The sequence below is a fragment of the Ptychodera flava genome, chromosome 4 (genome assembly GCF_041260155.1).
Source record: "Ptychodera flava strain L36383 chromosome 4, AS_Pfla_20210202, whole genome shotgun sequence".
Lineage (NCBI taxonomy): Eukaryota > Metazoa > Hemichordata > Enteropneusta > Ptychoderidae > Ptychodera > Ptychodera flava.
Genome location: NC_091931.1, coordinates 48,865,383 through 48,880,004, shown reverse-complemented (window position 1 = coordinate 48,880,004; position 14,622 = coordinate 48,865,383). Strand labels below are relative to the sequence as shown.

General features: G+C 39.5%; 1 protein-coding gene across 8 annotated transcripts in view; it reads left to right on the top strand.

The window, feature by feature from the left end:
• Positions 1–14,216, top strand: part of LOC139132044 (neuropilin and tolloid-like protein 1) — a 48,208-nt gene extending 33,992 nt beyond the window's left edge. The window contains exons 3-11 of one of the 8 annotated variants that reach the window (XM_070698428.1): positions 236–283; positions 5,503–5,652; positions 6,738–6,995; positions 8,620–8,670; positions 9,291–9,406; positions 10,085–10,313; positions 10,761–10,874; positions 11,134–11,253; positions 13,206–14,216. In XM_070698428.1, coding sequence (XP_070554529.1) covers positions 236–283; positions 5,503–5,652; positions 6,738–6,995; positions 8,620–8,670; positions 9,291–9,406; positions 10,085–10,313; positions 10,761–10,874; positions 11,134–11,253; positions 13,206–13,876 — 1,757 coding nt within the window. In that variant the 3' untranslated portion in view covers positions 13,877–14,216. Of the gene's footprint in view, positions 1–235; positions 284–5,502; positions 5,653–6,737; positions 6,996–8,619; positions 8,671–9,284; positions 9,407–10,084; positions 10,314–10,760; positions 10,875–11,133; positions 11,254–13,205 lie in introns of all 8 variants that reach the window. The other 7 variants (XM_070698426.1, XM_070698429.1, XM_070698427.1 and 4 more) reach the window with 7 other exon arrangements.
• Positions 14,217–14,622: the final 406 nt, after the last annotated feature.

The following is a 14,622-nucleotide window of genomic DNA, read 5'->3' as shown; positions in this document are numbered from 1 at the left end:
TATAGTGTTTCGTATTTGGCGCCCCTCAGCCAGCTGTGTGTACATGAATCAATAGACACAGATACGTGTTTCTTTTTCTTGAAAACGGCAATGTTCATTCCCTGATATTGCCCTATCAGTAATGGTTGTTATATGTCTGTTAAATTCCTGAATATTGTATTTTTGAAGGTCAGTTCCTCGTCCCGGATGATGCCTATAGAACGATCTAAAATGATCATAACTTGCTTTATTTCAGCTCTTCTGATACTGTTGTTCGCCGCGTCTGTTGGCCAAGAAACCTCAGGTAAGTAGCGAGACCATTTATCCATTAAGACACGGAAATGCCAAATCAGATTAAACGGAGAGAATATTCTCTCCCTCATTTATCATTTTCGCCTGTCGAGAAATCGATCAAATCTTTTTAGTGTACACAAGATATTATATATAGGTAATTGGATCTGAAGAAGGCATAGAAATAAACATTCGCCTGTTGTCATTTACTTGTATGGATTCATGGAATTTTTCACATTTTTTATGTCTTAGAGTACATTCCGCGAACATATTTACTATTCTACATTCACTAATCTACTTCGACTTTGATTTAATATCTGTATTCACGTTGCAATGAATTCTTTTCTAGTGAGTTGTCAGTTTGTCTGCCGAGTATTAGGTGTGTTTTCGAAACAAAGCACCATATTGGCAGGCCCTTACGCAACGCATTCGAGCTGAGGAGCTGATACCTCAAAAAGAACTTTTTACTGTTTTTACTACTTCAATTTGAAGAAAGTTAACGCAAGGCTTCAAATTAATTACATTCGCGCACGGTCCGTGATTTTTCATTTTGATTATGCTCTTCAGGACTGCTCGAGCTTTATGTGACCTTTACGCATTCTACATATGGTTGATAAGTGTTTTATATATATGAAATACTAAAATCTTCAAGTATATATGTATGTATGTATGTATGTATGTATGTATGTATGTATGTATGTATGTATGTATGTATGCACGTACGTACGTATGTACGTACGTACGCACGTACGCACGCACGCACGCACGCACGCACGCACGCACGCACGCACGCACGTACGTACGTATGTATGTATGTATGTATGTATGTATGTATGTATGTATGTATGTATGTACGTATGTATGTATGTATGTATGTATGCATGCATGTATGTATGCATGTATGCATGTAAGTATGTACGTACGTACCAACCATTTACGGCTCTTGCATCTTGCAATGCTGTCTAACCCATCATAAAGGCAGCATCCATCACCATATTTCCACTTACATGTACCTTAATGTGAGTAAACTTGAGGCGGACATCAGTATTACTGGAAACCACCGTCTAATGCATCGGGTGGGCGACCTCCACAATTTACACCTACAACACTGGCAATGAACGCTGTTCATTTCGGCTTTTTGCGAAATAAATTTGTCCTATAACTGAAAGCTTTTAACACATTTTCAGATCGTGTTGCGTACACGTTTAACTCACGTTTGACTATCTTGTGAGGATTTTGTCGAAGTGTTAAAAGGAAGTAAACATTTTCATATCTTAACCTATAAAATAAATTATAAAGCCAGGGTGCTGACAATATCTGTGAGTTGACATCGAAGGCTGGTAGCTAGAAACGTGGACAGACTGCATTGTCAGCCAGCACACGTTTTGCACGGGATTGTATCAACGTTACATCCGTTCAAAATGACTCGAGCGTCCAAAGCCCGCTAAAACTGAGACTTAAATTATTCCTGTTGGATATTTTTTACGTTTTAACTTCTCTTTTGATTTCGACGATGCCCATCATATCTTTGTTTGTTTTCTCTTTCGCTCCCAGTGATAACATTGTTGGGTCATATGTTGGCCCTATTGAATATGAAAGATGTATCAGAGCATACAGAAGGTCATGATGAATATTTGAGAGGTCATTTGAGCGTAGCAGCGAATGTCTTCAAAGTACAGGGTTCAACTCCCCTTCATTCCATGAATCGATTAATCAGCAATTAGTAAAAATGCCTAATGGAATCTGTCTTGGTGATCAAATAAATATTGGGCTAATTAATCGATTCGATTCCTAATAGAACACATGCTTGAAAGTTAACTTAATTAGAGACAAATTATCGATAAGTTCGCTTCTCTCATAGTAACCCAAATTTTCATTAGAGAGACTTCATTCGCAGCAAAAGAAACCAAAATGTCAATGAACAAACTAGGGAGCTGCAGTTTTGTTATGGCCATTTTACGTGTCTCTTGAGTGTGTTTGAGCTTGTCCCTGACCGCAATTTTATCGTAAACTTCCCCGAACGCGTTAATGATGTTACCACGTCATTATCAAAACGTGAGATCACTTATTATTACGAGAAATGGCGGTCGCGTGTCTTCGTCGTTTGGCTGTGACCACCAAATCATCGATCATGCTAATTTAACTGACAAGAAGTCGTTTGCGGTAATTTTCTGGAGAGAACTTAATTGCGGCAATGCAAAACGATTGTCAGCATAGAGAAATCTCCAGTAAAAGAATGATTTCGTTGACTGCCACCATTGCGGTATAGTAGCCCTGTTACACTTTGACGATTTAGCCAGCGTATGCCAACGTATGAAAAATTTGGCGAATACGCTGGACGTACATTTAATACGTTATGGGTAAGTTTTGTGTAAGTAAAGAGCACGCTGAAGCACGCTTGTATACGTCGTAATACGGCGAGGTCGTCGCGATCGTATGCCAGCGTATGGCTCATACGTCCCGCAAAAGCGGGCCATAAGTTGGTTATACCCTCGTTGACACACGTTCACACACGCTACTTGTAAATTATTCATAAGTCGAAATGCGTCGAGATATTGTCTAGCGTACCCAAAACGTATTTTTAACCTTTGAGTACATTATGAATACGCTATGTATACGCCCAAAATTGAAAAATACATCGTTAGTTTAGCAAGCCAGCGTTTCAGAGAAATTTTGATACGTCGCTGATACACGCTGGCTATATCGTCAAGGTGTGACAGGGCCCTAAGGTTTGAAGTTTCAAATTTCTAAGTGTTGGTAGGCTCCTGATAAGATCAGCGAAACGTGACGATAGTAGCCACAACGGTGTGGTCATGGTTAGGGAAATTTAATTCTTGCATCTCAATGTGACAACCCCTTTCCATATTTTTTAAGATGGTCATTTTTGAATGTTCGATTAACAACTATTGTATCTGAAAATATTTGTTGAAGTATTTTCACGTTGCTCCGCTCACACATCAAGAGCAATATGAGTTACTTGGGTTAGTAAGGCATTCCCCTTAACGACGAGAATTCCGTTTCATGCGACCCTTCTTACTAGCTGCATATTTGTGATATTCAAACCAACAGTTAAATATGCACATTGGATACGGATTTGCCGTCAAAATCATCAGAAAGGAGGAACTGTACGATAAGGCATCAGTGGGTTCATCATACTCTTGCAAACACAGGCACTTGCACCTTGACATGCATCAACGACAAACCACCACCCCCCTCCCCCCTAAAAAAAAAAAAGAATTACTAAGTGTTAAAAAATAGCTGGTAATCATGTATCTGCAGTTTCATACTAGCTTAACCAAAATTAATCCCGATGATCTGCAAGGATAAATCACATCTTTCAGATGATCCAAAAGGGTCTTAGACAGTCATTGATTCTGGGACTCGAAATTTCACTCTGCAAACACGTTGAAAGTCAAACGAACAAAACACAGGGTATTGCAAGCAATATTAGTCTAGAAGTTATGAATATAATCAATAAATCTCATGTATTAAACTTTTTAGCTCATGAGCTGCTAACGAGTTATTTGGTCAGGGCGATAAGCCCCTACGTTGGTGATCGGCAGAACAAATTAATGAAGGGGATTAGGGAGGGCAATTAACAGATATGGAATGTTTCCTCTGAAATACTATACAGAGATAGCTAGGATAAAGTAATAGCCACACACTAGACACTGGTAAGGCTAGTACAATGAAAAAAAGTTTAATACACGACATTTATTGATCATATTCATAACTTCTAGACGAATATTGCTTGCAATAAGCTGTGGTGTAAGATGAGGTCATCGCGACCCCTGCTACAAGGTTAACATCGCTTGTATGTAAAGGTTATAGTGTGCAGCACATGTACGGTCCATCTGAATAAAAAGTCGTCCACCTGTTATTTTGGTAGCAGAAAGGTTGTTTCGAATTCCAATTTTCCCTTATTGCACAAGCACGGCAAATGGTGTCCTTCTCTTTCGTCTGTTAACATACCCGTCTATTTTGCATTGAGGTTTGCATAATTTCAATATCTACGCCATCACTCCTAAACTCTTAAGCACGTTGTGCTTCAGATGTGAAAAATATGTGAAAACTCGTATCGCCAGCATCACTGTAGATGTGATTTACTACAACACAGACTTTGAAGCTCCTGATTTTATGAACATGTTAAAGTTGCTAATCAAACAAGTAATTTTTCTGCTCTTCTTTCTGTCTTTCTGTCTCGGAATGATGTTTTAATTATTTGATATTGTAGAAGTCAATCCTCGTTTATTGACACCATGTCCTTCATCAAGTTTACCCTCCAGACTTATTTACTCAGTTCAGACGTCATTTGGTCCATGGGTACATTGCAGCTGTTTCTGATGTGTCAGTCTGTACAGTATATGTCTCAGTTTACTTCTTGAATTTGTCATGCACATCTTTCCTTGAATAGTTTCGTCTCAATCTTATCTCCGTCTTGCGTTTATACATCTCAGAATAGCTATACTACGTTCTTTAATAACTTGTAAATGACACAACGAGGCAATGCGTTACCTGATGGATGATTTTCCAATCACACTGCAAGAAGAGAAACGCGTCCCGATACCTTGGGCATAAACAGTCCGAGCACTTCACTGTCAAAATTACGTAAAACGCAAGAAAAACAAACGTCCGGACTGTATTTGTGAGGACAAATGATTCCAATGTTTTCAATGGTAATTTTGTAAAACAGTTAAACTAGAAAACATTTACGAATAATAAAGCAACCATCACAAGTGTCAGTTTGCGATGGATAAAAGAATCACATCGAAGAAGTCTCAAACGGCGTTTTGAAGATTGTATCGAGCATAATACATATCTGAGCCCCATCAACGGAAACAAAGAGACGTTTGTAGTGAGGAAACACATAACATTGGTTGATGGGAATGATAATCTTTCACTCGACGATCTCTTATTGTGTCAAGGGAATTTATGTAAATGTGTGCATGAATGACGTAGTTGATTTTACAGTTACCGTCTAGTTGTTAACTGTTCTGGTTTTCACCCATACCAACAACGAATCTTATTGGTTTCTTCTCAGACAATTTTAATAATATTATTTGTCTGAGTTTTCTCAATAAATTCGACATTCATCGGCTAAAACAGCCAGTTTTTCGTTGTTCAGGTATTGTATTGATAGTATTCGTCTGTATTAGCCGCTGGTGAGAGGAACTGCGATCTTTATGTCGTAGAGCGTTCGATCCTTACATACAGACTTCTTATCCTCATTAGGTGACGACCAAGCCCCGAGCGTACCGATTCCAAACAGAGCGACCCCGTCGTGTGGTGGCGTATTTGAAGGACACAGTGGAGTAGTTGTTTATTCCCCCAACCATCCGAACAAATACCCGAAGGAGGTCGACTGTGTCTACGTTATAAAAGGTACTATCATTCGAAACACTTTGTAATTACCATAAAACAAGATAACTAATTCTGGAGTGTGAATTTTGTCATGAAGGTTTTCCAAATTTGCAGTCAATACTATCTCAGATGGCGCAAGCCATTTCAATTATGTCCGACCATATGACTACAGCTGCATGATTTGTGTGTTGTGAGGACAACAGCAAAAGCATCGCCATAGTTATAATGCAAGACTTAATACCTACCATCCACATTTCCTCAGTTTTCTTCCTCACAAAATGAAATTTATAGATGATCAACACGTACAATCTAGTTGTTTGCAGATTTAACCAGACACAGTCCCTATGTAGAGGGACTGTGAACCAGAGTAGAGTCTTTGAATCCAGCATGGAAAATCCATTCGATATTTTACCATCTGTCATTCAGCTAACAGAATTTCTTGTGTCTCGTCTGATATCTGACGCCACCCAAAATAGTACTTGCAACCATTCTCGCAGACACATATCAGCGCTCGAAATTAACTTTTTCCCTGGTAGTCCCATTGGGCTACCATTTTCTGAAGTTGGTAGCCCAGTGACAATGGCTGGTAGCCCATGCATATTTTAGTTGAGGGATTTTTTTCATTAACCAGACAAGAAAAAGCTATTTTCTGCCCATGAAGTGAATGTGTTAGTCCTTAATACCCAAAGGAAACTGGTATAATTGACAACAGTGACACTCAAAAGTTTGGTTACTGATCATTGTATTGACAACCCGTTTCATTCTCAGAGTTGTATGAAAATTTTGATAGCCGTCATTGCAACGACCACGATCCTCTCAACACGACTGTAGCTGGGCTAAAAACCAGACCATTGGTTGGAAGTAGGCATAGTTTCCATGTGACCGCATTTAGCTCATCCCAAAGAGATGGTCCAGACATGGCATGCCTAGTACTGACTGAATTTTATGTCCCAGGCTTTGGTAGTCCGTGTGGGCTACCATTTCATGGACTTTGGTAGCCCAAGGGAAAAGTTGGTTGTCTGTGGACGCGGGACTACTGCTAATTTCGAGCCCTGTATATCAATGATTATGTGAATGTAATTCACGTCTGCTATTTTCATCTACAGCCAAAAGGAACGAGATTATTCGCCTGACATTTGGCCCCACCTATATGATAGAAAGTTCGCGTGAATGTCGTTTCGATTACTTGGAAGTGCGAGATGGTCGTTGGGGTTACTCACCATTCATTGGTCGTTACTGTGGCGACCAACAACCGGTGAACATTGTATCGACAGGCAGGTACCTCTGGATGAGATTTGTGACAGATGACACAGTCGAAGAGGCGGGCTTCGCTGCTCGCTACGAATTCATAAAAATTAAACCCGGTGAGTGTCTGTTGACTTATGGACTCGAGAGGTCAATGGGAGACCACATGCTCGTAATACTTATATCGAAAAAAAATAATGCGACCTTTTTGGACTTCAATACTTCTTCGCATAGAATTTTGTGATGGAATAAGTAATTATCAAACATTATTCGGGGTTCAGTGAAATATTTCTGTTCAAGACAACCCTTAAACGGTAAATGATAGGCGTTCCTAATTACTTTTTATTCGAAATAACTGTCCATTAAGTGGTAGAAGGGACATGACAGTATCTACTGATTGAGGAATTATCCGTAAAGACTACTTTAATTGTACAGGTATATTGACAATGATATCTCGCTAAATATTTCTTTTCAAATATCTCAACGTTCTCGCAGAGGGAAAGAGGCACTCAGGAACATGGACAATTTGTATATTTATCGAGAAATACATGAACTCGTTGCATTGCGGTATCCTTCCGAAAAGAATCTAAAATTGTTCAAGGAAATCAAAATTTACATGAATGATTAATCAGTACCGTAAGATCTGGCGTGTTCTCCAATTCTAGGGATCGATTCTTTAAAAGGGGTACACTTACAGAGGTGTTGCTGCTTTTGGTTTCAAATAAACTCTATTTTGAGTGCATGAACTTGTTGACATAAACCCTATTGAACAAACATAAAAATGATGAATTTAAGGAGGAAAATATCAATGCCTGCGACAGAGAATGCCCACACAGTCTATCTTGTCCCAAGTGTCTGGCAGATACAAAGATAGCTCACACGAATACCCTTATTGTTGTTTTAATTTCACACTGTGAATTCGTCAACGGTCAGAATTTTCACTTTGTTTTATCATGATTTCACTAAAAGGCTATTTAACTCTCAACCTTTCTGAAGCAAAATTTATACCACACCTTACTGACTTCTGATATCGATCGCTCTAACTCTTGGAATACATGAGGTTACTGCTTTGACCTGCAGTTGGAGCAAGTGCTAGCGCCATGCATAAACTTAACTGATGTCTGTGTTGTTCTTTGCAACTCCGCATGGGGATAAGCTTGCAAGGTCCAGCGGGCAATACCGCCATCTTTAAATGTACAAGCGATTGCCTTCGTTTTTTTATGAAAGCAACGTCTTACTCCCACATTCGTTAGAGCAAAGGCGTAGTAATAATGATGACGCTAAAATTGTGCAACGGTACATGTAACAATGCCAAACTGTGATCGTCTATCAGGTTTATCTGATTACATGTAAGATGAGAAGACGTAGGTGTATAATGCGACATGATGTACGGTCACAGAAACAATGGCCATCATTTTGATATTTTTCAAGATTTTTTTAGAATGAGCAACATGTTTTTTACGTTCTCACGCGTAGGTAGTTTTTGCGTATTTGACGATGTGCTGCCATTGTTTAAGACAGAAAAATTCATATTTACAAAATACAATTAGACATTTTAAGGGGTAGGGTAAAAATCTATATGCTCGAAAAACTGTCGAAATTCATCCTTTTTATGTGTGTGCGGGGACAGTCACGTAGAGTCCAAAGTTCACCAGTATCATGTGCCAACAATATTTACCTTATAATCTCTTGCCACCATACAGTGTACGCGGAAAAATCTTTATTTCATTCTTCTCATTCCAGAAGACCCGAACGAAAAAGGTGTTGGTCTGAACAAGTCACACAACATGGACGGTAAGAGACACACAAGATTGTCTCCAAAATTACATCTTCTTGTTTCGCACTGTAGTCTAGAATCTTCCTCCTCAATCGTTGTTTAATACTACTTTGCAAAGTTGGAAACCGTGGATTCGGTAAGCTGCATCCTGACTTTGTATCCAGAGTAGCATCCTTTACCATTGCCTCTCGAGGAGCATTCGAATGTAGTATTCGAATTCACAAAAAGCTAATTATCAAATGACGACGACGAAGAAGAAGATGATAATGATAATGACGATGATGATGATGATGATGATGATGATGACGATGATGATGATGATGATGATGATTGATGATTGATGATGACACAAATGATGATCTGTAATCACCACCACCACCACCACCACCATCATCATCATCATCATCATCATCATCATCATCATCAACATCATCATCTTCTCATCGTCAACTGCAAAGATGACGTTATGATTATCATCGTAATCATCATCGAGGTCACACTGGTATTACCGTTGAAAATAACAACTCAGCACCACCATCACAGCCGAACTAACTGCATCATAAAACGATATCGTGATGTAATGATACAATAATTGTTCGTCTTCAGCCTCTACATTTATTTTATTTTAAAGTTGCAGAATGTATATTTGAAATTGAAGGAACCGTTGGTGAAATTGACTCAAGGTCAATATTTCCGAAGACCTCGGCTGGCCTCGATTGTACATGGCAAATAACGGCACCGCTAAACCATAAGGTATCTATTTGTAAGGGTTCTAGCTTAAAATGTCGACTCATCTATTAGTAATCTAAGAGAAATAGGAAAATTGTAATTCGGAAAGTGTGCTCCTACAGTTGCAAATAAAGTATTTCTTTGGGAAATGTCGAAAAGTAAGTCGCAAATATTTCTAACTGCAATTCTTTTCGGTGCTTAATCATTGATTGTGCTCCTCAGGGCTTAATTAGTGACCATGTTCATACTTAACTTATCACAAGTAAAAACAATTATCTGAAACGGCTTTTGACATTAATTTTATTTTTATCCCATGATAATTAAAGTGACTCGGTACCACTTTCCATGATTATTCGGGTAGATTTACTGCGTAATAAAAACAAAGTTGTGCTACGAAAGTTCGAAGAGCAGTATGTTCCTCTGACCCACTCGTTGCTCGAGGGCGCTGTCTAATCTCCTGCCTCTGAATAGATAGGGTAGATAGCGCTGTCTACTCTCCTCCCTCTGAATAGATAGGGTAGATAGCGCTGTCTACTCTCCTCCCTCTGAATAGATAGGGTAGATAGCGCTCTCGAGCGACGGATCTTTCAGTCTTCTGGTACAGCTACATGAAAGGCTGAAATGCGTAAAACGTAATTGCAAGGTTAAATGCGTAATGGCCACGTTGGCGGAGTTGTGAAGGATTTTTCGTTTTATTTTCAGATACTCGTAGTGTTTGAAAAGTTCAACCTTCAATGGTTGAACATTTGTGAGAACAATAAAGTGTCCCTTTACGACGGCGTTAGCTCCGAAACGTGCCAACTGCAACACTACTGCAGCGGAACAGCACCGGATGTATTTACATCTAGCAATCGCCTCTTTCTCAGATTCGAAACCGGGGAGAGAAGCTCACGGAGCCAGTTCCTTGCATATTACACCGCTTTTACAGATTGTAAGTTGGTATGAAATTTACGAATAATGATACGTTTTGATTTCAACGTATCAGGAACGCGATGGAAATGACATATATTCGATCAGATTCGATCAGACTAGGCTGTTGATAAAAGAAGACTAGTGTCTCTTCCACTGAGTTGTTGCTGAGGTACATCGCTACATGATGATATACAAGGATTGAAAGTGTAAGGCCGCCCTCTAGTGGCATTGCAATGAAAAACCTTCAATTCAAAGAAAACTGAATTCAAAGAAAACTATGTCCATATCTTAAGGCATATGGCATGATGGAATTAGAAAAGACACCCTCTACTCTCTGTGTTAAGAAAGTAGAAACTACAAATAATGAAGTGATAGTATCTGGCAATCTTACTCTGTTAAAACAAAACAAAAAGCCTAACTACATGTATTTACTGCTAAAATGTTTTCAATGTTGGATCTCTTATAGTACCGTGTAATTCTACCCATTTTCGATGTGGTCAGGACATGTGCATAAACAGATCTCTAGTTTGCAATGAACGTCACAACTGCTATCATTTTGCCTGGGATGAAGAGAGTTGCCGTGAGTATCGTTCGATAACTCGATAAATAACTTCTCTACTTGGAGGCGTTCTTTCCTTTGTGTGTTAACCGTTAATAGACCAATATTATTCTGTGTTGCCCAATTTGTGAACCAAAGAGGGGACTTTTCCTCGGATCCATTTTCGGAGTAGTTTCAATTTTTTTTGGAAATAACGTGATCTCAATTCATTGACAAGTGGACAATTTTTGGATCGGGTTTTTCCTAGATTATAGTTTTTGATTTCGATTTCCTTTTACAGAGAGGACTGCATGCGATAGCGACCCTTGTATGAACGGTGCTACGTGTCTTCCCAATGGTACCACTCATTATGTTTGCGAATGTCTGTTCGGTTTTCGTGGTCTCAACTGTGACAAACGCGGTAAGGCAGAATTCGAAAGAAAATTCGTCTGCACCGGTCATGTAAGAGTGGCTATTCTCTAACTGCCCTTCCTCTTTTTTGTCGCCTTTCCCTGTCCTTTTTTTGGCTTCTTATTCCTCTTTATTTTATTCTTTGTGTGTCGATGACTTTTTGTACCTTTTTTGATGTTTTGCAGTTATTCTTGTTCAAGTTGTTGCGTTTTCATCTTTTAGGGACTTTGAGTCCAAGTTTCGCTAGTTTGAAGTGAGGTTATATGATGTGTCGTTGATCACGTGGTGTGGATTGTCTGTGATCTTCTGATTTTTTTCCCTCTGTACATTCTTTACTTTTATCTGCCTTTGCAAACTTCTTACCTTCCCCGCTGTTTTCATTGACTTGAGTGAAGTTTGAACACACTTGCCTGCATATACAGTGCACACAAGTTGAATGTCGTGAGTTTACGGCTTTGCTCTAAGCTTATTGCTGTACCAATAAACACACAGACACTCAAGTTCTATAGAATTTCTCATACGCATGAGTTTGCGCAAACTTTCATCAGTTCTGATCACACCAATACCACGGATTATTCACTGTATAAACGGATAAGGATATTACAAATACGTTTTTCGGAAAGATAGTTCGAAGTCGGAAGGATGATTTTCAACCGTGCGAATATTTCGGCATCGTAAAAAACGCCATGATTCGGTTGACCAGAGGTGAAGAATAAGTCTTCTCTTTGTTTAATTTTATATATTTGATCCTAGAAGGGTCAAAACCAGACGGGTTTTTTTGCTCGGAGGTGTGAATACGTACTTCAAGTCGTAACGGAATGGTACAGGTTAGGCTACACATAGTTCCCCTGGAGGGACTGTAGGCTACAGCATAGGGACAGTTCACGTGTCCGTCCCCGGGGATTTAGGGTGGAGAAGGGGTGTCTTTGTCTCAGCACAGGTTTCTTGTTGTATTTGTTTATTTTTTAATTCAATACGTTGGATTATGATACTGTAAATAAAGATTTACACTACCAACTTAAAGTGTCTTGGTCTTATAGAACCGGTTTTCTGAAGATTTCTTGTTGAAGTTGTTCTCTTTCACTGCATGTACAGTGTCATGTATTTGTTCTATGACCAACATAATAGACCCTCGATTTTTTCTCGAGGGTCTATGGACAATCTTACGCTTTTTTATCATTCGCGTGATTGCCTAAAGCGCCAAAGCAAACAAGTGTAAGTTACTAATCTTTGGACGCTGTCACCAGATTATCGCCGGATTAAATTTGACAAAGTCAACAATGAACGAACCAGTAAGGGTTCTGTTATACCCCGTCGTTCGTTGTTGACTTTGTCAAAGTTAATCCGGTGATAATCTGGTGACAGCGTCCACAGATTAGCAACTTACACTTGCTTGCTTTGACGCATTGGACAATCAAACACATCAGATTATGGACGCAACACAGTGATAAAACTTCGTGTAAGATTGTCAAAGGACAATTAGGCCTACATGACACAATGAAGGAGAAAATAAAGCTTTGCATAACCAACGCTATTAAGACCAAAACACTGCAGGATTGGTAGTATAAATCTGTATTGGCAATACATATCATAGTCAAATTTACTAATTATAAAATATTAGCAACAAGAAACTTGTACTGAGGCAAAGGAACTTCTAACTCAACCCCATCCCTGAGGACCGACATGTTAACTGTCCCTTATGGCTATAGCAAGGCTGAGAGGTAACGTTCCGTTGCTTTGATAGCAACTACTTCGATTTCGTCAGAGGACCATAATTTTAGACGGATACCTTCCGATCTACATTGGCGTAAATTTGGCGGATTGTCTTTTTCAGAATTTTTCGTGAAGCACCTACAAATATCATAGCCTTTAAAATTCGGAAATTCTGTATCCAATATATCATATTTCCAATGTAAGCATTAGACGTTTAACAATTGACCATTTATCGGTTTTACTTTGCAGCCGAAGAAAAGCCACGCAAACCTCTCATGGATGCTTACGCTGGTGCACTGTTCGGCGCCTTCGCCGGCTTGACGGTGATAGTAATAGCCGTTGTTGTCATCGTGTCCTGTCGACACTCGCTGCAACAAAACAAGAGAAGGGCGTCGATGATCGAATACCGAAGGCGAAGCGTTGCCGCCATGAGCACAGGTCGGGGATCCGACACCGTCCATCGCTTAAGCCTTCCTGGGGATCTGAACGCCGCACACCTGCATCGCCATGGTAGTATACGAAGCCAGTATACGGACCCGGGCGAGTACCACGAACTGGATACAATTTCTTCCAAGTATGGCCAGCATGCTAGGACATCGAACGATGGCCGGAGATCGTCAAGTCCGACACGGAGAGACTCCAATTCACGCCTTTATCCGCAATATCCCCAGCAGCAGACGACGCTGCAGGTCCCGATCTCGATCACCCCGGATCGGACCGGGAACAACAAGCCGGAAAACCAGTGTCTTCCAGAAGATTCACTACTCTCTCCGATCCCGACTTTCACGTACAGTGATAGCTTCCAAAATGTCCAGCAGGTTGATCTTCATCCGTACCCGAGGAAGTCATCTTTCGACCAGTACTCGGTACAATACAACGAACCACAGCAAGAACCTAGAAAGCTTGATACAACTCTATGACAACGGCATTTGACAGTTACTGTAGCATCGTTGTTCCATAAACGGCACATTTTGTGATATCATGGCCAAACGATTTCCATGGGATGCCGTCGTTTGTCGATATGTTTGTAAAATGTAGCTCGATTGTTTGAATGTAGAACCTTTTCTTTAAGAGTTTAATTAAATTTAATTTTGTAGCCGGGTCTAACAAAGGTAAGAACATATTCTGGACAACTTATTGCAATACTTTGTATTTTTGTTTTTGTGTGGATACTATTTGAATCGTTGTGTGTCAACTAATATCCTTTTGAAGTGTGCAATAATTTTCAGTCATCAGTTGAATTAAAATGTTTTGCAATAAGTTGCGACTGTTTTAAGTTAAACTGACGATTAGCATAGAAATTTCACTCGACGTTACAGAGAGACTGGAAAAGATATGGTTTTTTTAGATGTGCATTTACAATTATTTACAGCAACGTAAGGAGCCCGAAACTAGGGTTATTCTGCACTTGATTGACTCTTTGGAAATAATTTGTGAAGAACAATGAATTTGAGTCTACCAATTAGCTATAAGATTGTGCATTTCAGATGGTTTAAAACCTATTTTAGAGCATGTGCGTCTAATTCTGCATTTTTATAGAGAAAGACACAGTTTTGAGCATATGATAGGTTATCTATCTTCATGCACATACAAAATAAATGAACAGATAGACAGTTGTCGAATATCACAAGAAGCATCACGTGTTACTGTGACGTCAGCAGACCAG